At 36.2% G+C, this 23,188-nt stretch overlaps 1 protein-coding gene across 2 annotated transcripts in view; it reads right to left on the bottom strand.

The window, feature by feature from the left end:
- rimbp2b (RIMS binding protein 2b) overlaps positions 1 to 23,188 on the bottom strand; it is a 139,660-nt gene that overhangs the window by 31,463 nt on the left and 85,009 nt on the right. For both annotated transcript variants that reach the window (XM_082188069.1, XM_082188070.1), the window contains exons 5-15: positions 17,971 to 18,093; positions 13,994 to 14,098; positions 11,957 to 12,007; positions 11,384 to 11,404; positions 9,944 to 9,985; positions 9,474 to 9,684; positions 8,235 to 8,404; positions 6,076 to 6,155; positions 5,277 to 5,386; positions 3,764 to 4,669; positions 3,582 to 3,641 (exon numbers count right to left, since the gene is read on the bottom strand). In XM_082188069.1, coding sequence (XP_082044195.1) covers positions 3,582 to 3,641; positions 3,764 to 4,669; positions 5,277 to 5,386; positions 6,076 to 6,155; positions 8,235 to 8,404; positions 9,474 to 9,684; positions 9,944 to 9,985; positions 11,384 to 11,404; positions 11,957 to 12,007; positions 13,994 to 14,098; positions 17,971 to 18,093 — 1,879 coding nt within the window. The remainder of the gene's footprint in view (positions 1 to 3,581; positions 3,642 to 3,763; positions 4,670 to 5,276; positions 5,387 to 6,075; positions 6,156 to 8,234; positions 8,405 to 9,473; positions 9,685 to 9,943; positions 9,986 to 11,383; positions 11,405 to 11,956; positions 12,008 to 13,993; positions 14,099 to 17,970; positions 18,094 to 23,188) is intronic.

The following is a 23,188-nucleotide window of genomic DNA, read 5'->3' as shown; positions in this document are numbered from 1 at the left end:
TGAAAGCATCCTCATATGCATGTCTGCTCTGCTTCTTGGCATTGCGACGAGTGTGTATACGTCTGTGAGTGTGTGAGCCAGTGTGAAATAATGTGGGAGACAATAAAGAAGGAGCAAGCGAGGACTCCCTCAGAAGCAGAATACCGGGCATCCCCCTGTTCTCCCCCTCCGCCCTCGCCTTTCTCACATCCTCTCTGATTCTGCCTCTTTTCATCTTCAGTCGCTCCGCTTCCCTACTGCGGCAAACGCATTTCCATTCATCACGCATTCATTCATTTCCTCCGCTCTCATTCGTCTGTACTCCAAAGCTTAAAAGCAAGGCATCTTCAGGGTCCTCTGGGAACAGCGTGGAGAGATGAAGAAAAGCAAAACGTAACTCGGTTGATCAACATCTCAGGTAGACGTCTGCGTAATAAAACCAGAGCGACAACTCTTCGGTTTTTTTTGCGTTAACATGCCATAGGGTTCTTTTAATGAAGGCAGCTTGTGCTTGTCTACAGTCTCTCTAGGGTAGGAAGCTCATTATGGAGCACTAAACTCTCAGTCTTCCTCCTTTAGCAGGCTGAATTGATGAACAGAAACAGCATAGCAAACATCAAGGTTACACGCCTAATGTTAACTGTTTTCTGACACATGAGGAACTCCCACAAACAACTGACAACTTATATGATATTCTCTAAGGAAGCACCATCTTCAAAATATTTGGGTGAGAATATAATTGGACAAGGATTATGATGGCTGGTCTCATAGGAATTGGTAGATACAAAGACAAACTTGTTCCCTCCAGTCCAATTTTATCAGAGTCTGCTCAGAGTACAGATATTTTGATAATTGGCCCTTAAAAGTTGGAAAAAAAGTTTAACATATCTAGATGTAGGTGCAGTAATTAATTTGTAAATGAATAATTGTCGGAACCAAAACAACAATTAAATTGCTGTGACCAAACTGACTATACAACTTTAGTTTTCCTGGAACATGACGTCACTAAACTGTGATGGCACAACTATAAAAGCATGGCCCTACACCTTATTCCGCCACCTATTCTGTCTAAATTGAGACCAAATACCATTCAGCTGATCAGTGATATTCTCTCACCGACAACGTTGTTGCCTCATTCATTACATCAATTTTTGAACTAACTCCCGTTGCTTGTCTCCCGCTATCCTGATTAGTATTAGAGTTGTCCAGGGGTGCATCTCTTTTGACTATAAACCCCACCAGCTTTAATCGCGGATTTGAACATTTTAAATATGCTTGACTGTCTTTTTGACATTTTGAAGAAATTAACTTATTTTGATTAAAATAATTAGTCAGATATTTACTCTCCAAACTTTCCGCTGCTCACCGTGGGCAAAACAGTAAGCAGTGAGCACCAACCAATGAGAGTGATTTTGAACTTAAAGCTGATTGGTCAAAAATATATATGTTGAGGGCCAATAGCAAAACATCACCTCCAAATACATCTGCATAAACTCGCGCTAGCTCTGTCTCACACGTGTGCACGCACTGTCACCATGTAATGCACTTGCTAATGTCGGATCGTTTAAAAACAAATACTGGAACACAAAAAACAAACATTTGACATTTTACGGAACAGGATCCGGCTCAAAATAAGCACTGCATGGGTGGTATTGTGGGATTAATTACATTCATAAAAAGACCAAGGATACTAATTCAATGTATTTTGATCTGAAAACATAAACCTTGATTAGGCTTTCTGTCAATTTTAGTCCCTGTCATGATCAAAATTTTAGATTTTAACATTTGTTGTTGGGTATGGTCCAACATTGTGCTCATTTTGAGGTACCAGTAATCCTAATTCTTGAGATATACCCTAAAAACAAGGTATTGCAGATGTTTTTTGGCCTGGAAATAAATAAATAAAAGTTTGGCAAAAATAAATAAATGTAAAAAATGTAAAAGCAGGGAGCAAGAAAACTTTTACAAATTTTAGATTTAGGTCACCATAAATAACCTTAACTAATTCGACACGGTCAAGGATCAGTTGGATTAATTGGATAGCAACCACCCCAAACACTTCAAAGGGGTGGTATAATGCCCTTTTCACAAGATCTAAAATAAGTCTCTGATGTCCCCAGAGTGTGTATGTGAAGTTTTAGCTCAAAATACCCCACAGATATTTTTATATAGCATGTTAAAGTTGTACCTTTTTGAGGGTGAGCAAAAACGCACCCTTTTTGTGTCTGTCTCTTTAAATGCAAATGAGCTGGAGCTCCCAGCACAGAGGGCGGGGCTACAACAGCTTGTGTCCTTTTACCTCACACAGACATGAACTGAAAATTTAAAAAACTTTAAGCCTTTTATGTTCAAACCGGAGTCAGACAATGATGGAGAGACTCAATATGCATATTTAGGGTTCATGATGTCACTAACCCGGGAGGAATGTCGTGTGGTCCTTACCAGCCGTTTGTTGTAGTCCTTAAAAATCAATTTTAAAAAAAGGAAATATCTCCCTTTGCTTTGAACTTTGAGCGTTGTTGTTTATGCTCAAACAGGAACATTACACACTAACTAGAGTTTGAAAAGTGAAATCATATTCAACCATCTCTTTAAAAAACTGCTAGACACTTTCACAACCATTTCACAACACCATAGACACTGCACTGTTTTGTACTAACAACCACTCAGAATCAGAACAAGGTAGAAAGCCCTTAGCAACAGCCTAGCAACCACAGATAACACCCTGGCATGGTGGTGACAAGTTTTGAGAAAAATTCTTGATAAAAATGTACTGTAAAAATCCAGGTATTCTTATTATTCATTCAGTATAGGATGAGTATTTAAAAAAGGCGGGGTTAATAGCAAATAAGTGATAACTTGGTCTGACAATTTAACATGTCAATTTACTGCAGTTAAAATAAAAGTTATGGGTCAGTAAGATTTTATAATGTTTTTGGAAGAAATCTCTTATGATCACCAAGGCTGCATTTATTTGATCAATAATATAGTAAATTAGTAATATTGTGAAATATATATATATATATATATATATATATATATATATATATATATATATATATTTTTTTTTTTTTAAATACAGTTTTATATTTGAATATATTTTAAAATTTAATTTATTCCTGTGATGGTAAAGCTGAATTTTCAGCATCATTACTCCAGTCTTCAGTGTCACATGATCCTTCAGAAATCATTATAATATGTTGACTTGGTGCATAAGAAACATTTCTTATTATTATCAATGTTAATCTTTTCGTGGAAACCGTGAGACGTTTTTTCAGGATTCATTCAAAAGAACAGCATTTAATTGAAACAGAAATCTTTTGTAACATTATAAATGTATTTACTGTTACTTTTAATCTAGTCAATGCATCCTTGCTGAATAAAAGTAATAATTTCTTAATAAAATAATAATTAATATTTATCAATATATTTATTATTTTTAAATATTATATAATAAATAATTAACTGTATATTAATTGCATCTTACTTCATATTACAATTATATAATGTCTATATATTTAATAGAAAACAACAACAACAACAACGCAATTAATCATGGCCCCTTACTTGTATGTAAATTCTGTAATAAGAAATGTTCCTACCATTGAAGCAATTCAATCTTGAAGTATCAACTTCACGTTTTTGCAAGAACGCATGGTGATCTGCGACGCAACGAAATATTATGCAATTAATCTGATTGAATGTTTCAATCGATTAACAGCGCTAGTAATAAGATGTAAAATCACTTAGCAATAAGAAATGAACATGCAGTGAGTGCACTCACCGGCTGGCTGTGTGCAGAACTCCACCGAGACCTCCTTCTTCTCCCTCTGCTCAAGGGGAAGCTGCCAGGGCATCTGATGGGGTCGGGCCACCACCCGTATCTTATACACAGTCATGGGCTTCAGGTTGTAGAAGTGGTATTTGTACCCTCCAGGCTTCACTACATCATACTCCCCATCATTCAGGAAGATCATGTGGCTGTAGTTACTGTTGCTCGGCATCCAGGTGAGTTCAGCCGAAACTTGTGTGATGTTCTCCACACGAAGGTAATAGGGTGCCACCACCACATCTTTCCCCACCAGCAGTGTGCAGCGCAGCGGATCGGAGAGCCCCCGCTCTGTCATGCTCTGGATGGAGATGCGGTGAGTACAGGAGGCCAGATTCAGCTTCTCGATCAAAGACTTGGTGCGGCCGCCGAAGGGCACGCTCATGCGCACCTCCTGATCCACCAGCACGTTGTAGCCACTGATGGGCGTCCACCCAGGCAAAACCACTGGAGGCTCCCAGCTTATAATGACACTCTTGGCCAGCTGTTTGATCAAGGTAATGCGGCGGGGGTAAGGCACGATGTCTTCTCCGATCTCATCAATGTTCACGTCCAGCGTGCCTGTACCATTGCTGCAGGGTCCCAGAAAGTCCATGCCCAGCCCAATGCTCATGCCCAAGCTGCTCACCCCACTGCTGCTACTGGTGCCCGTCCCGGTTCCCGAGCCCAGGGCATCCAGCCTGTCTGAGAGCAGCGTGCTGAGCGTGCTCACGGCGCTGCTCGGCATGGAGGGGGGGCTGTGGTTGAGGTAGGACGGTTCCTTGATGCGGTCCAAGAGAGGAATCGAGGGAAGCTCCTCATCCTGGACAAAGTCCACAAAGTTGGAGGGAACGAGACCCTGCTGTCCATCCAACAACTCCCCTGAAGTGCAGAAAAGGGCATTGAGTGGTGAAAAAGAGCATGAGGGAGAAAAGACTATTCATGCTACAAAAAGATATTGTTATTAGGAAATATGTCAACATGGGAAAGAAAACTGCACTTGTCAATGTCTTCATAGGATCTTTAACAATTCTGACTGCTTACACTATATTGTTCACACTGAGGAAACAGCAGCAGTCGAACACTACTATTTAAGAGACTGGGGTCAGTACGATTTTTTTTCAATTCAAGAAATTGACACTTTTATTCAATAAGATGCATTAAATTGATGACTGTAAAGGTGACAGTAAAGGCATTTAAAATGTTACAGAAGGCTTCTATTTTTTATCATGTGACACCTAAGACTAAAGAAAAGACTGTGAAAATCAAGCTTTGCCTTCACAGGAATAAATTACATTTTATTCAAATAGAAAACAGTTATTTTAAATTGTAATCATATTTCACAATTTATTTGATCAAATAAATGCAACCTTGTTGAGCAGAATACCTTGAAGGGACAAAAACTTTCTTTCTTAAAAAATCTTATTGACCTCAAACTTTTGAATGATAGTATATAACCACTCTGAGGTAGTCCTGTATTATGACATACCTTCATAGAAGCCGTCCTCATCCATGGTCCCATAAACATACAGGTACTTCCCAGCCACCAGGGGGAGCTCTGCTTCAGGATGCTCATTGGGGCCATCGTAAGGGTTATAACTGCACAGAGGACACGCTGTATTCAATTCATGATTTTTTTTTTTTTTACCCTATTTTGTAAGGTATATTCTTGATTAAATCAAACCTAAAGAAGAAATGTATATGTTTTGATGGTAAACTATTAGTGGAAAATGCTGATATGACTAAGCAATTGGTAGAGTAGGTTAATTTCCCTGAAATGTTAAACACTGTAGCTCTGTGGCAGCTACAGTACAAAACATTGCTTGGTTTGTTCGGGCATCCCGGCCAGCTTGATATAGTGGAGTGCAACCTGTGTGAAACATTATTTTTCATTATTTCAGTAAAAACCATCTGGTGACGCTACTGGAGCCAATGGGCAAGCTGGCTGAAAGGTTTAAAGCAAAAATGTAAAGCTCGTATTTTTGGTAAATCTTTTCTATGATTCTATGACAGAATATTTTAAATGTTTATCTGCTGTGCCTGGTAGATGAGTCAAAATTCTCGTCCGTGGTAATTGATTGTGTGCACAGATGTTGTTGATACATTAAACTTGTACTTAACACAGACTTGATACAGTCCCTAACGCTATTCTACACCTAATCATTACAGCTAATGGCATGATATAACAAATCATTACAGCTAATGACACACTATAACCTATTATTACAGCAAACGTCCAATTGTAACGTATGGTAACATGTTACAACAGCTGTAGTGGATCCACTTACTTGTAACGGGCAACACACAGTCTCACTTTGCCTGTGTATCTGGACTTAGACCTGGGGGACGATCCGGGCTCTTTATCCATCTAAAAGAGAAAGGGGGCATTAAAAATGTCTTGCATATGGGCCCAGGGCATGACTTGCTACGCCACTGAAACTCTTAGACCTCAAGATCGGATTTGAAAACCAAATCTGATTGTGTGCAGTGTGAACAAAGCCTAAGAATGTCAATGCCAAATCAATGGGTTGTAAAGAGAATACATGGTTTTCACGTTTTGATTTTTGATAATTGTTTAGGGAAAAACTGAAATCTGAATTAATTGAGAACAAATTCCCGTGTGCAATCTGATAATGTGGGCGATTAAGCCAATAGCACCAGCGGAGCACAGTCTGAGCAGACAGATTGGACTATTCACACCCACACACAATTTCTCTCTCACACACACATACACACACACAGTCTGTCAGTGTATACTGTAATTATTCTCATAATGGCCAAATCACTGTGGTACGACACACTACTAGAATCTACTTTTCTCTGTTGGGTTTTTATATGTTAGAATATATTCTATTCTATTCATTTGACTCTATACAAACTTTATTTTGTAGACAATTTCAGTGTTTTATAAATTTTAACTTTATAATAAATTTAAGTCAAATTGTAAATGATAAAAAAAATTTTTTTTATTAAATTCTCCATTGATTTGCATTGTTGCCTTTCAAAATGAAGGGGTTAAATCATTGTAATATTCGCATACTGAATTGCTATTAGACTTCTTTCTTACATTTATTTTGAATTTTTTTTCTTTCTGGCATCTTTTAGCCATCTATAGCTGCCTTTATCGGTTCTAATTCTTGCATTTACTTTACACACAGAACAAAAGTCTAAAACCTATTAAGGGGTCATGAACTGAGATTTCAAATTTTCCTTGATCTTTTGACAGTTAAGAGTTCGTTATACTATAAAAAAATACCCTGTAAGTTTCAAAACTTCCTTGTTATTCCATAAACTTGCTTTTATTGAAACTAAGGCCAGAAAACGACAGGATCTAAAAAGTGGTGACTTATGATGTCACAGAGCAGCGAAAGACCAATGTGAATGTCTCAGCAGTGCATTATTCATTTTACTGTGGATTATTTGCTAAATTTCGGCGCAGACGATATGGATCTGCCAGCAACGCCCCAAACATGCAAGTAATCATGTTTATTCTAATGCCTGATCTGTGATCAGTGATTTCTGATGTATAATTATTCAAGTTCAGACAGATTATCTCTCAAAATCGTTCAATACTGTTTATTCAGTAAATCAAGCCAGTGACTAAACGATCAACTTCATGTCGTTTCTCTTAATAGGATGAAAATAATCTTATTTAAACTGTGATTAAATTACATACAGAAAGCGATCAAAGAATGCTCTTTCCAATCGCCCAAGCTGTCAATCACACAGCGCGAGTTTATCTGGACACTTGCCAAAAATGTATGTAATCAATGATGCTGTTACAATGTACAACGAAGCTCTTACTGTATTTACATCTTGTTTGCATTGTTATTTGGTGAAAGCATTCGTGAAAGTGCAGAAATTGCGTTCACACGATCAACAGACTGTATGTCATCTGCTCAATGCTCATCACTGCAACCTTTCACGTGATGGGAATACATCTAACTTTTCACCATTCGTTAATCTCGATAGCTGTAATAGTAAAAACGTAGTAAAAGATTTCGAGAGAGTTCCACTTGTAATACTAGCTAATTCATACGCAAACATGTCAGCCAATCACAGCAGTGGGCGTTTACACTGAAGTCTCACAGCAGACACGCCCCTTCAAACATAGCGTTCAAATCAGGCTTGGAAAAATGCCTTTTATTTCTAGATTATGACATTTTTTAAATGTGAAAATCATACTAACATTATAAGAGCAGCCCAGGAAACATTATCAAATAATAAAATAATCCAGTTCATGACACTGTTTTTGTGCTGGCTTTGCAAGCACTGGTATTTCATTCAGAAAAATGTTCATCTAAACTATTTTATTCTGTAGAACCGCACTTCTTTTTATACATTTAACTTTCGGTTTAAAATATTAAACTAAAATGAAAGTGTGAAGGGTTAACATTAAAGGTAAAATGAACTGACACTGACTGGTTGGTTTGTTTGAGATACTCACAGCAGTGGCGATGACGGGACGCACCTCTGAGAGGAAGGCCCGTCGTGGGCTGGAGGGTGTGCTTCGTGACAGGAAGGTGGGTTTAACAGACAGGAGCTCTACCTTCTCCCCCTCAGTCATCTGCAGAGGCCGAATGAGCTCTGAGATCTTACTCATTGAATCCTCATTACCTTCACACACACACAAAAGTGACTGATTACTTCATTACTGTGTACAGCCCCATCTCAGCACATCATCACTGCTGTTGATCTTATCAGCCTTCAGATTTTTCAGCATTAGATATTGTTTCATATGGTCTAATTGGAAAGGTAAGAGATAAAAGATGGCAAACTGAAGATAAACAAATATGAAGTGAACTATAATCAATCACTCCCGTACATGAATTAATATACAAAAGGGATTTGGACAGAAACTATACACTACTGTTCAAAAGTTTGGGGTCGATACGATTTTTTCATGTGTTAAATTGAAATATTAATTCAATTCAAAATAACTGTTTTCTATTTGAATATATTTTAAAATGTAATTAATTCCTGTGATGCAAAGCAGAATTTTCAGCATCATTACTCCAGTCTTCAGTGTCACATGATCCTTCAGAAATTGGTCTAATATGATGACTTGGTGCATTCCTTATTATTATCAATGTTGCAAAGAGTTGCTGCTTAATATGTTGTGATTTTTTTTTTAAAACAGCATTTATTTAAAATAGAAATCTTTCGTAACATTATAAACGTCTTTACTTTAACTTTTGATCAATTTAATGCATCCTTGCTGAATAAAAGTATTAATTAAAAAAAGTGGCAAAACTTAAAACCAAATGCCATTTATTTTAAACAAATGAATCAGCTTCAAAATGATAAAAAAAAATCATTGATATATTGATATACTATATATATATATATATATATAGTTAACAATTAAGCCAAAAAGTCACTATCTGGTTGTCAAACAGCAAAAAATTACTAAATGAAGTTAGTTCTGAGAACATTATTTGTTTGCAGATGAAATTGATTTTATAACACAAAGACAAAGATGCCCAAAATATTCCAATTATGTTGAGGTCCTTGAGGTAATTTATTTATCAACTATTTTGTAAATTAATTAGAATGAATGAAACAGTAAAATGTCAAATATGGATTTTCAGCACAAAAGAAGCCATACCATGTTGCTTTCTACGTTACTCTGTTAACTATTTCAGGAAGTGTCAACACATGATCTTCTTCAGAGTGCATACAGTACCTTTCCCGGAGGGGGCAGAGAGGCCGTTGAGGAGCTGGGAGAGGGTGAGGGGTTTGGTGGGTGAACCGGGAGAGTCGCTCCCTGTGAGCTGACTGCTGCTCAGGATGTCTAACTTCCCAGCCTGCAACCTGAACTTCTCCAACTCTTTAGACAGCAGGTTAAACTGCTCACTCTGCGTCCGGCATTTTTCCTCCAGTTCTCTCACTTTAGCCTGGAAAGAAAAAGAGGGATGGAAAGAAAAGGAAAAGAGAAAGGCTAGCGTTAAAAACCGTACAGAGACCAATTCGGTCTGGTCTGTAATAAAAAGCAAGACTCTAGCAGCAGTGACATTTACAATAGTTAACACATCTGCACTTCACATTAACTAACCGAACAAAGCTAATGAATGGAGCCAACGAACTCTACCAGCTGTGGTAAGCAACCTACAATACTACAAGAATGGCCCACATCTAAAAGGAGGTTTTTCCTACCAAAAATCGCATTGTGTTCTTAGTGCGAAGGACACTTCTCAGCTTCAGACACCAACAGAATCAAACAAAGACAGGAGTCAATCTATGTTCAGCTGTTATTGTACAACAAATCTCTTTTTTGGTCATGAAGTTAGCAATGGGAAGTAATATTACATGGAGGAGGGTACCACACATGCCAAAATAACAGTAAAAGCTGTTTATGCCTGATGATTTGACGAAACTTACATGAATACTTGTACATCAATACTATTAACTGCATTAGAGGTGTGAGTTTGCATTTTAATCATGTCAACATGGACATTGTCTTGTGCAATATGTTTATGCACAGTTACAAGTTCACATAAATCACTAAGCAGGGCTTTTTGGGCAAGGAAATTAAAGGAGGGTGGTGGAAGGAAGACATGACACGTCCTGCAATCCATCAGTCATGTTTATTGTTGCTGATCTGATCTGCAAACGCACATATCCATGAGGCGCTAACAGCATTCAGCACAAGGCAGCACACATGCATCGCAACACAGGAAGAGCAGAAAAGATCAGGCAGTGAATGAGAAACTTTAACCACTGAGAACAAACTTACTTTCATGAATATGCCCTCAACTATAGGCTGCCCTCATCTTCATTTATCTCCTGTTAAGCATCCGTACTATCAAAAAAATAAAAAATAAAAACTGCCTCTCAAGAGGAATGAGGGTACAGCTGGATGGTTTCAAACAATCTGGTTTAAAAAAATCTACAGTGGAAGACAATTTTTTACCGTTTTTTAAAGATGGTAGAGTTTGTGATTAGTTAATTATCTATTTGGATGACAAGTATATGCCGCCACCCATTTTACAGACATTTTACATAGCAATAAACAAACAATTCATTAAAATACTTAAATATAATCATATTTTTTATATTTAATTTTATATTGATATTTTTATTTCATGTACACTATTTAATACGTATATTGTTAAAATAGTTTTAATTTAATGTAATAATTATTTTATATCAATAACATTAAAAACAATTTAATTAAATTATAATTAAATTATTAGCAACATTATATACTGTTATTAATAATAGTATGTATATATATATATATACAGTATATATATATATATATATTTTGTTTAAAAAATGCAATAAAAAGCAGTTGTTTGGCATCAAAGACAAAAGCATGCAAAACGTGACCTGTTTTTATACCTTAAACATTTATAAAACACATAAACAACTTTGTCAGGTACGTATAAGATGACTATGAAGTTTGATGGTTTCTCCTAAAACGGTTCAATATTTTGATCTATGGCGATATAGATCAAAGATATTGACCAAATGTTTACAGATCGATCATGGATATGAGCAGTAATTGACAGGACAGCTAAACGAGGTGACAGGAACTACCCCAATGAGTCACACGGGGAGGGAGAACTTTGAGGAAAAGTAACTCGAAAATACCTGCATGCTGTCCAAGTGATTCTGTATATGCAAACAAACAAAAACAAAAACAAAAACAAAAAAGACCAGTAACATAGTGACAAGAGATGTAAGAAACCAAACAAATCACAGTTACAGACACAAGCATTTCTTCAGTTTCAGAAGTCACAAAGACCCAACATGAGTACTTCCCCCCTCCCCCCATTTCCCCCTAATTGCCAATTAATGGCAGCAATGAATGAAAATAACGAAGCAGAATGGTAAATGGTAAATAAATCATAAAATGTACATCAAAGAGATGTACATTAGCTTAAAACATTAAATAATAAAACTAATCAGTGAGGATATGTACACAAGAACATACTTTATTCGTTTATTTAATACATTTGTCTGAATAACTCAAAATAAAACGGTGTTAGCTAAGATGTGATTCACATGGTAGCAAGATTTTTGGCTAATATGAGAAAATACATGATGACGCATGTGGAATGTGCTGTACTTTAAAGGTCAGCCAAGATACGATTTAAAATTCATGCTTATATGCACACTCACAAACACATGCACTAACATTCATGAGAAGACATCGTTACTCACCTCTAACAGATGGACGGCACCTTCATGTTCCTTCTTAGCCTCAACCTGAGCCTATAAACAACATCAAAATAATATATAATATCATTAATACCAAATCAGTCACTGACATGCTCTTAATAAAAGTCATGGCCAGAAATATTCCTATATGTTCCCATATCTCCCTGTACTGGCAGATCGGCCCATCTTTTGCAAGCTGCTCCAAATCTCAGATTTGCATTTTCAAAGATATTTAGATCTGAATTTATTGTGTGGTGATTTTAATGATTCCTGTGTGTTTTAAGTGTTTAAGCATTGATTTTTGACATATAACACAAACAGGCTAAAGAACTGAATATAAAGTATTTTTATTTGTAAATATAGAAAAATTGGGAATTAATCTAGTAAACATGTTCATACACTGAGGGGAAAAAAACTCCTGGCAAAATTAATATTTAAACAAATGGTTTTAATTACATTTATTTAAATATCTTTAACTTTGCTAGACATATACATTTCTTTGATTATTGCCAAAGCAAATGCTTTGCCTTTTACCAAATCGTATTGTTTAAAACCAATTATTACATTTTTCTTATAATACACAATTTTATGAAATGCATTCATTCATAATTCATAATATAATTGAATTTGTTCAGTTAGATGGAAATTTGTCATATACTTGAAATGCATAAATCTGAAAATATTCTTAAAAATTCTAGTACCAGGTTTGGTTGAATAAGCTGTAGGCAACGCAGACCGACGCAGTGCATTGTAGGGTCATATATTGTAACTCTCAGCAGCTGTGCAAAACAGCCTTCAGTTCCACATGAACAGACAAATGAATGGAGATAGACCTTTAGAACAACAGAACTGCGTTCTAATGTCATGACTTCTGATGAGTACGTGTGTGTGTCATTTCCTCTTTGTTTATTCTCCTCTGTAATCACGGTGCTCCATTCAATAAAGACAGACAATAACTCAAACGTTTCAGCGGGTGACAATGTTCTCGCATTCTGGAGAAAATGTCAGATTTGATCACCTGCTCTGCCGTTTCATTAGAGAGTCATTTACTCCGGGCGGTGAGACAGCAGCACTTTTCTCTTCATTTGAAAGAGAAATAAGTGGAATATATCAGCAAGTTACCTGAAACTGCTGAAACACCTTTTCATTAAACATCTCTCTTCATTAGGAGCACTTTGACAGCTGGATTTTAATATTGGGTGTTTCTTCAACTTCAGGCGATTTTGTGTCATGGGGGGTTGATTTTTAATTAAAACTAACTTCTTTCTTTTTATTATATGAAAGTCACATTAAAACTCAAATCTCAGAAACTTTTTTACCACGCTTAATCATTAATCTTTTCAAAATATCTTATATTTAAAGATTTGTATTGTCCTAGCTAGTTTCTATATTCAATTTTGAAAATCCATTATAAAAAAGGAGCAATTCCAATAGTTTCCTCACACCATCGGTGCTCGGCCCTTAATATGGTACACCTTTCTAAATATTCAAATCTAAACAAAGAGCATAAATAACCCATTTAAATCTTATATGTAAAATTTTTGGTTGTGTTGGGACAAAGGTTTTTTATCCCCCCAAACAAGCTGTAATTTTGTCAAATGATCCAAAATGTTTGAAAATACTATTTAACTGCATTTATTTAAGGATACATTTAATACTATGAAATCAGCCTTAGCAAAACAAAGTCCATTTTCCAGTCATGTTATTGTAAAAAAAAACAAAAAAACATTAAAGGCAAGTTATTTAAAATAAATTAAGACACACATACAGCCCCATAGAAATAGAAGGTAAGAAATACTTCCAGTCCAAAATCATCTGACAAAAACCCACTAGCTGATTTACCATCTAAACCAGCTTTGACCAGACTGAAACCATGTAAAACAGTTTATCCCCAGAATCCAGTCTCAATTAATGAGTTTAGTGAATGCGTTTAATCAGACAGCAGAAGCCTTAACCATGACACAAGGTCTTGTACACTGTAGTCTGTGCTGGAGTTCGATCCTATATGGTATGGTGTGGTTGGAAACCCTGACCTCTCACCTTCTGCAGAAGGTCAATCTCCTGCTGCTTGGCACTGAGGACGGCCAAGGCTTGTTCATGCTCTAATTCTAGCTGCTGCCTCCTCTCTGCAGCCTCTCGCATATGCTGGGAAAGAGAGAAGAAAGAGCAGGAGGTGAGAGGAAACTCAGCAAAGGATGAACACAGACAGAATGAGAGCGACCATCAATCATTGTTGAAGGGACAGTTCACCCAAAAAGGAAAACTCAGTAATAATTTACTCACCCTCAAGTTGACATACTTTACTGAGTGGAGCACAAAAGGAGATATTAAGAAGAATGTCCAAGCTGCTTTTTTTCCATGCAATCAAAGCGGATGGGGACCAGGGACAGCCGTGAAACCATTGACTTTTATTGTAAAACAGCTTGGACATGCCGTTATATAACTACTTTTTGTGATACACGCATACAGTCAAACAGTATGGATTTGGAACTGCGTTAGATGGATAATACTAAAATCTTCATTTTTGGGTGAAATAATTCCATTAAAAACTTTTTAGGTCACAGAGCTTTTAGCTGCTGTTAACACTCGACAAAGAGTCCCTGCACTGATCTACAGACCCTCTTTTTATCAGTCTCCAGGAGCACCAAAGACAGAAATCCCTTCTAATCCTGTAGTATCTCATCTAAACGCTAAGATTTCTGTCTTACTTGAGCACATAAACTCAGAATTAGGGGCTGTGCACACTGTTCCAGTTTTTCTATGTAAACATGCATGTTTGACTGCGCTTGACGGTCTCATAAAAATGTCTCATGTTTCAAGAAGTTAACCTTTCTAAAAAGCGTCTCTAAATGTTGGGTTTTTATTTTATTCCATTGGCCTTGCGTTTGCATTTATGAAGTCACCATTAAATCAAAATGGAAAATTTTAAATTTGTATGGAATATTGCAGTATTTATTGTATTTTGTTCAAATTCATGTGCCCTCGCAATCTTTAAACAAAATAACTTCCCCTCCCTCTTGCAGTGACGTCTCTTCTCTGATGATGTGTTTACTGGTGTGAGGGCGGGACAACCTGTCACTCACATGACATCACATCAATAGAAAACCACAACCATACAACAATCCAATAGATTCCCAATGGACAAAATCTAGTCCAGCCCTACGAGAAGCAGTTTCACTCAGATGTATACGCCACAATATAAGGAAGAAAAGACTATCGAAACTTCCATCCATGCTGACTTTAAATGCAAAGACACATTCTGTGTGGATGGCCCCTTACTGTGTTAACACCTTGAGAATATGTACACTTATTTATAGTCTTCTAAAAACTAAAGAACAGTTAAGGAACAGTACATCCAAAAATAAAGTCATTCTAAAACCATAGGCTGTTTCTTTTAATTATTTTTAGTGAATAGCAACTCAATTTCAGTCTGTTCATCAAACAAAGGTATCATATGAATGTAGAAAACTTGGAATATAGATGTGGTCACTAAAATAAAACAAAAAACAACAGCATATGGGTTTGAAATGACATGAGGGGGAGTAAATGATGACAGAATCTTCATTTTTGGGTGAACTATTCCTTTAAGCACTGAAAACAAGAGCAAAATGTCACCATCAATCAGGTTTTGTCATTTGCTTCACCCCTTCAGGTAAATCAAAAACAGAAGTGAAGCATCATGTCAATCAGCCAGACAAAGCACAGCCACGGAGCTTTGCATGATCAGTCACGGCTCTGTACATGAAAGGGTGTGTGCAAACAACACAGCATGTTCAACAGCGCAGATTACTGCCCGGCATCATCCCCAGAAGCTCTTCTGACCTGTTAAAAGTACACAGTGACAAAACCTAGCAATCTTCTTTCCATTTGTGACAGGTGAGGTTACAGGGGATAAAGGGTAGAGGAGGAATTTTCCATGCTGCTATTAAAGAGGAGTGCAGGGAAGAGGAAGGTTAGAATAATCTAACCTTCAGAGGATGAATAAACTGTACTGTGTGTGAAATATGTTAGGGTTATCTAATCATCAAATGTTAGTGAATATCTCTATGATTATTGCTAATGGGACAAAGCATCTAATAAAAATCTAAAGTGTCTCATTTGTATGTCTGAAATAGTTTATCAAGTACTTTTTACTTATTAAATAGCTTAATCATTTTAACAGCTAAATATTTAATTTATTTATTTACTTATTCTCTCACTCATTTTCTCGCTCACTCACTCACACTCACTAATTCACTAACTCGCACTCACACACACACACACACACGCTCACTCACTCACTCGTTCGCTCACTCACTCACTCGCTCGCTCGCTCACTCACTCACTCACTCACTCACTCACTCACTCACTCACTCACTCACTCACTCACTCACTCACTCACTCACTCACTCACTCACAAATTCACTCACTCACTGACTCATTCACTCGCTCACTCACACTCACAAATTCACTCACTCACACTCGTTCACTCACTCACTCACTCACTCACTCACTCACTCACTCACTCACTCACTGATTCATTCATGTATTATTTTGGGTTTGTGACCATTCATTCATTTATTTATTTATTTATTTACCCCCCACCCCCAAACAGCTATGTAATAAAAACAAACTGTTTTCTTTATTAAAATGCTTCAGTATGTAAAAGTATTTTATGCTAAATGTATAGTTGCTCAGTCGTAATTGCAAAATAACCCCCCTCAAGATCCTTTAATGATTACACTGTTCCAGCTTATTTTGCTAATAATAAGGCATCTGCATAAAATCTAGACAGATATTACCATAGAATACAAATTTTATTTTATTGGTTTATACTCAACTAAAGCAATACAATATTGTGATGCTACTAGATTAGTTGGTTCCTTTTTTTTTTGTATATCAAGGCTGATAGTTTCAACATATTTCACACTTTGTACATTCTGCAAAACTGTCATCTTATAACTTAAATGAAAACATAATTGCATATTTTTTAAAACAATATTAAGTGTGTGTATCTCACATTCAAAAGAAGAGCTGGGTTAGTTTACTTCGTGAGGGGAGGGTGAAATTGTGCATAACTGTTGTGTCATGCACAAATGCATTCCACAGTGCCTTAGCTGGCCGACCATTCAGATCACATACGGCATCCAGATCAGCTGTTAGTATTCAGTCATAAGGTCAACATTCAGTTAGTGCTGGCTTCTGTAAAGTCTTTAGATATACCTGATGAATGAAAAATATGGAAGGTGGCAGGGACAGGGAAGGGGCAGGAGAGGGTTAGACGTTAGGGGAGGGTTAGGGCGCTCCAGGACTCACAGATCCACACTTTGAGGGTGTACGACAGCTCTAAAAGGTAAAAAAAAGAATCCTGTGATGCCATAAAAGAGTACAAAGGGAGAAAAAAAGGTTTGAAAACATAGATGAAAGTGGAGGTCATGATCTAAATCGCCCTTAAACATGGCCAGCTGGGTTTCCTGAAACATGAGCTTGTATACTGACACAATTCACTCTACATAAAGGACTATAACATTTTCACTTTGCCACCATTGAGCTTGACGACTCAACATATATGAAGGCTAATCAGGTAACCAGTGAGAAAGATATCCACATCGTACTTTTTATTTCTTGATTCTACATTATAACACTTTAATCTTAGGTTGAAATGGCTTAATATGGTGAATCTCATGAAATGTATAATTTCTTCAAAAAATCTAAAGGAAAAAAAATTATAATTGTATTTTTCATAAATACATATCATATTTTAGGGCCATATATAGTTAATATTATTTGTGACATTATTTTTTACGCAAAGACCAAACTCTGGATGGATGGATAGAGATAGATAGATATTTTTTTACAATGCAAAACTAAATAACTGTAGATTTTTTTTTTTAAATGGATGGATGGATAGATAGAAAATTATTTTATCATAAGAACTGTAGGAAAAAAGAAAGGAAAAAAAAAGGCTTGATTTTTTTTTTCAATAACTTTTTCTTTTGATTATTGGATTTAAACGGATGAGTCTGGCTGGTTCTCACCTTCAGCACCTGCTCTAGGTTCTCCAGTTTGCCTTGGAGCTCAGTCCTCTCCAACAGAGCGCAATCTCTCTCCACTGTCACAGTGTACAGAGCCTCCTGCAGCTGTTCATATTCACTTTTCACCTTATGGACAGAGAGACAGAGAGAGAGAGAGAGAGAGAGAGAGAGAGAGAGAGAGAGAGAGAGAGAGAGAGAGAGAGAGAGAGAGAGATTAATCAAGAATGTCTTCAGGCTTACACTGTTTCCCCCTCTGACTTCAGTTAGAAAGGTGAAAGGTCATAAAATCCTGCAAAAAAATTATAAAAAAAGACCTGTTTTAGGCCCTGTTCCACCCTTATATTCCAGCTCTCTCTTTAGGCTACATTTAATAAAAAATGTAAGTTTAATTTAGAAGAGGAAACCAAAAAAGATGATTTAGTTCATTTATTTCATACCAACTACTGAAGGTGAGAGTTTAAGATAGTAGTTGTGAGCATCAAACTGCAGTGGTTGTCTTTGGATCTGCAGTGGGGTAGAGGAAGATCACGTATGAATAACACCATCTGGACGCATGTGGCCACAAGGCTAATAGGTGAAATCGTTCAACAATATACCAACCTCCAGCATACGATACTCTTATAAACATCAGGGTCTGAGAGGGCAGCTCTAGACGCTCGTATCCTGACCAGCACATCTGCTCCAATGTTATTTCAGTTTAAGTATGTAGCCACAGCTGCAAAGTACTAATATTTCACCAACAGCCAGATATAAGATACAATTTAATCAAAATAAAATAAAATAATTTTTTATTTTTTTATTTAAATGATTACTAATTAAAATATTACCAAAAGAACAATTAAACTGCATCTTGTCGTAAATGTGTTAATAAATTCTGAACATATTTTTCAAAAGTAGTTTGTTTCTTTGTGTAAAATGTTTGAAATGAGAAAAGATTACTTTGTACACCTTTAAAATCTTAAAATCTTATATCACAATAATATAATTCTATAAGAATATAATACATAATATGATAATAATAACATTACATCTCCACTGTTACATCATATTATGAAAAGGTTTCTTCAAATAATTACATTTTGCTATTAAATACTTTGATCATTTGAAAATGATATTTTCTGTTTGTCTTCATTCACTTTTATGCGATAAATGGAGCATGTGTAGTCAGCACTGAGCTCTGGGGTGAGAGTCGTGTATTTAGAGACCGAGAGCAGAGGGGTTGACGTCCTGTATCGATCGCAGCGTCAGTCATGATAAAAAAGCTGAGCTGACAGAGTCAGAGGTAGCAAGTACACACTCCACGCCTGTCCAATCTGACACTCATCTCTTATCTGCAACCTGAACCACACACACGTACTGAAACTGCAATTACAGCTGAATATGCTTGTTCTAGAGGAAATATGTTTGACCTATTACGCTTGTATAGTTGTTTCTTGTGAAATGACATTCAACCGGCATGTCGTTGGATAGTCATAGTGGTGTTGGGCAAAAGACACTCAAGTACAAATTAAACAGAACATGATATCAGAACTGACCATATTCCTTTTCTATGTCTTTTTTTGTGTCAGATTATGATGGAGTAAAAAAAGTTTTTATAATCTTTTATGAAAATGTACTAACTTTGTCCACCTTTGATACAACAAAAAAATGTATATTAACCAATAATATCAAAGTGCAACATTTCATGATCCAACTATATCTGACTAAAGTTCTTCTCTATTATTTTTCAAGATGCTGTGAATGTTGTTTCATGTGTTTAAGGGATTGTGCCGTTACAGGGCAGTATAATTCATATTGCCAAAATTTGCATACTTTAGAGGGAAAATTTATTATAAAACACAATGCGGTTGTGGTTTTAGATTTATTCAACTACAATAACCCTTATATATTAGGAAAGAAAAACCTTGGAAAAGAATGTATATAAGAGTATAAAAACAGTGGCAAAATACTACTATTTCACTATTTAGCCAGCTACAGTAGCAAAAAAATAACATAAATAAATATATATATATATAAAAAACAAGGCAGTTAAGTAAAAACACAATACTAATGTTACCAAAAGAAAAAAAAAATCTGCTAAATGTTTCTTGCCATAAATGTGTACATAAATGTACATAAATAATGCAAACTACATCATTGATAATTATATAATATATAGGTTTATGTTCAGTTTGTTTGTGTTTTAGTTTTTTTTTTTTTTCTGTTCCTGTTTGCTTGTGTTTATTCTTTTATGTATTGTGTGTTTTGGTTCCTGTGAAGTTTATTAAAGACTAGATCTTCCTTGTGCACTGCTACCATCACAACATGTGACAATAATATATAGAAATATAATAATAACATATTGCATAATAATGCCAAAGTGTTAGAAATGCAAAGTTTCAAACATTCTCTAGAATAGTCCAATCTAGGCCAGGTAGGTTAAAACAATAGTAAGAGCACAGAATATTTATTTTCTTTTAATATAAGAGTCATCAGTACGTAGTTAAGAGTTTATAACTGTTTCTGTAATATTGTCAGAGGTTTGGCTGTCCGGATAGCTAGTCCACCAGCAAAGAACAGATTATTAATACCTTTGCAGTGTAAGCTTTAGGGGTGGGGGAAAAAATCAATTCACAAATTAACTGCGATTCTATCTTCTGACGATTCGCATCGATTCACAAATTTCAAAAATCAAAATTCTAAAGTGCAACACTTCTTTAACTTCGCAATACTACTTAAAGTTATTGACACGTTAGAGTGTTATTAATCACAATAAGCTGCGAAAAAGGACTCAATGCGGTGCTCTCGCTGACGGACACACAGCCGAAGCACAGTTCTCTTTCACATCTTATTGTGCTTGAATGGTCAAATACACACACAATTATGTCAAAATGCACATCATGTGGAGTATTTACATAAACACAGTCTGAATATGTCCTATGTGAATGTAAATATTTGGGAACTAACTGAATGTGTAACAGTATATTAGATCCGTGCATTTGTTCTTAAAGGGACAGCAGCCTAATAAACTGACGCCATCCATTTCATTAATGTAAAAAAAAATAAAAGAAAAAAATTAAAGAAAATCACTCACTGCTTTTGACTGAATCACTTTTGTATCTTTATTATTTATATTTAATTCATACAATGAAGACTATACAGTATTTTATTCTTACATTTGATTATTCAGTTTCTTTAGTATTTCTTAAGGCGTTAATGAAACTATACTACTGTATCTGAAAACAATATTTTGTTTAATATGTATATTTTTCTATTGTTTATTTATTTTCATTTAGGAATTTTATTTATAATTTTTTTCTAGTATAGTATATTGTAGTTTTCTATTTGTCTCAGGGCTGCCTTGCTTTATTACAGAAGACTGAAAGTCATGTGTGTAATGATTGCAGTCAGCTTGAATGGCATTTGTTTTATAATATTAGGTTGACTAAAATAGGAAAATCACATTACTTCAGTGATATTTTTTCTTCTAGACCTAATAAACTGTCTACTGTAGTCAAATAAGAAATGTAACACAAAACAGTAAACTACAATCAAATCTGTGCATATATCGAATCGAAAATTGATTCAAAATCAAGAATCGATTTTTAATCGAACTGTGACCTCAAGAATCGATTTTGAATCGAAACGTGAGGTACCAAAATATTTCCACCCCTAAGTTTAATTTCAAAATGTTAATATAAGTGTGTATGTATTTCCAACAACCTCTCGGTCCACCAATGTGTCTCTGAAAAAGGTTGAAGACCCTACAGTAATGCTGAGCCAGTAACAGACTGGATTGACAAGCTGTGTAGATGGAGCAGCTGCCATCTTGATGACTTCCATTCTGAGAGCTGGGACAGAGCTGTAGATTCAACGATGTCTCACTCTGAAACAGCTATTTGAGATGGGGGGCTCACAAAATAAGTGATGCATGAAGGACCATTCTTTTCAAGCAAGAGCAGGCTCACATGACTCACACGTCACACCATTACTGCTCTCAGTTTAGCATCGTAACATAAGGAGCTGTTTTGTGCTATAGCCTGAAATGTGGGCCAATATTCTCCATCTTATTTTTAACGAAAGAGCAGGCGCAGCCATAACTCGAATGCCTCTGGCTTCCAGTGTCATTCACTTCCAGTTATTTTACCTGTAGAAAAACAGTCCGTTATGCTGCTTTATAACGCAAACTTTTAATTGTTGTTATATTATTTTATATTAATAATTTCCTATAGCGGCTAATGATTAGGAAGTACATTCAAAGAAGAGAGCTTTCTTCCACGTTGCAAAATAAGGTGGAAAAAGTCTTAGTGAAACTCTGCACGCTGTACATACAAACAGAAACATCTTTTAAAATCTCGTTTAAAACAAGTTCTTACAATTGTAATCTTAATTTTATTTTTATTTTTTACTGGTTCTATTTGATTTTGAAAAATTGAATTGAATTGATTGATTAGGTTTCTTAAATGAACTTTATTCTACACTCACCTAAAGGATTATTAGGAACACCATACTAATACTGTGTTTGACCCCCTTTCGCCTTCAGAACTGCCTTAATTCTACGTGGCATTGATTCAACAAGGTGCTGAAAGCATTCTTTAGAAATGTTGGCCCATATTGATAGGATAGCATCTTGCAGTTGATGGAGATTTGTGGGATGCACATCCAGGGCACGAAGCTCCCGTTCCACCACATCCCAAAGATGCTCTATTGGGTTGAGATCTGGTGACTGTGGGGGCCATTTTAGTACAGTGAACTCATTGTCATGTTCAAGAAACCAATTTGAAATGATTCGAGCTTTGTGACATGGTGCATTATCCTGCTGGAAGTAGCCATCAGAGGATGGGTACAAGGTGGTCATAAAGGGATGGGCATGGTCAGAAACAATGCTCAGGTAGGCCGTGGCATTTAAACGATGCCCAATTGGCACTAAGGGGCCTAAAGTGTGCCAAGAAAACATCCCCCACACCATTACACCACCACCACCAGCCTGCACCATCTGAATGTCTCAACAGAAATCGAGACTCATCAGACCAGGCAACATTTTTCCAGTCTTCAACTGTCCAATTTTGGTGAGCTCGTGCAAATTGTATCCTCTTTTTCCTATTTGTAGTGGAGATGAGTGGTACCTGGTGGGGTCTTCTGCTGTTGTAGCCCATCCGCCTCAAGGTTGGGCGTGTTGTGGCTTCACAAATGCTTTGCTGCATACCTCGGTTGTAACGTTATTTCAGTCAAAGTTGCTCTT

The sequence above is a fragment of the Leuciscus leuciscus genome, assembly GCF_965113295.1.
Source record: "Leuciscus leuciscus genome assembly, chromosome: 13".
Lineage (NCBI taxonomy): Eukaryota > Metazoa > Chordata > Actinopteri > Cypriniformes > Leuciscidae > Leuciscus > Leuciscus leuciscus.
The sequence above is the reverse complement of the archived record's forward strand: the minus strand, read 5'-3'. Positions and strand labels throughout refer to the sequence as shown.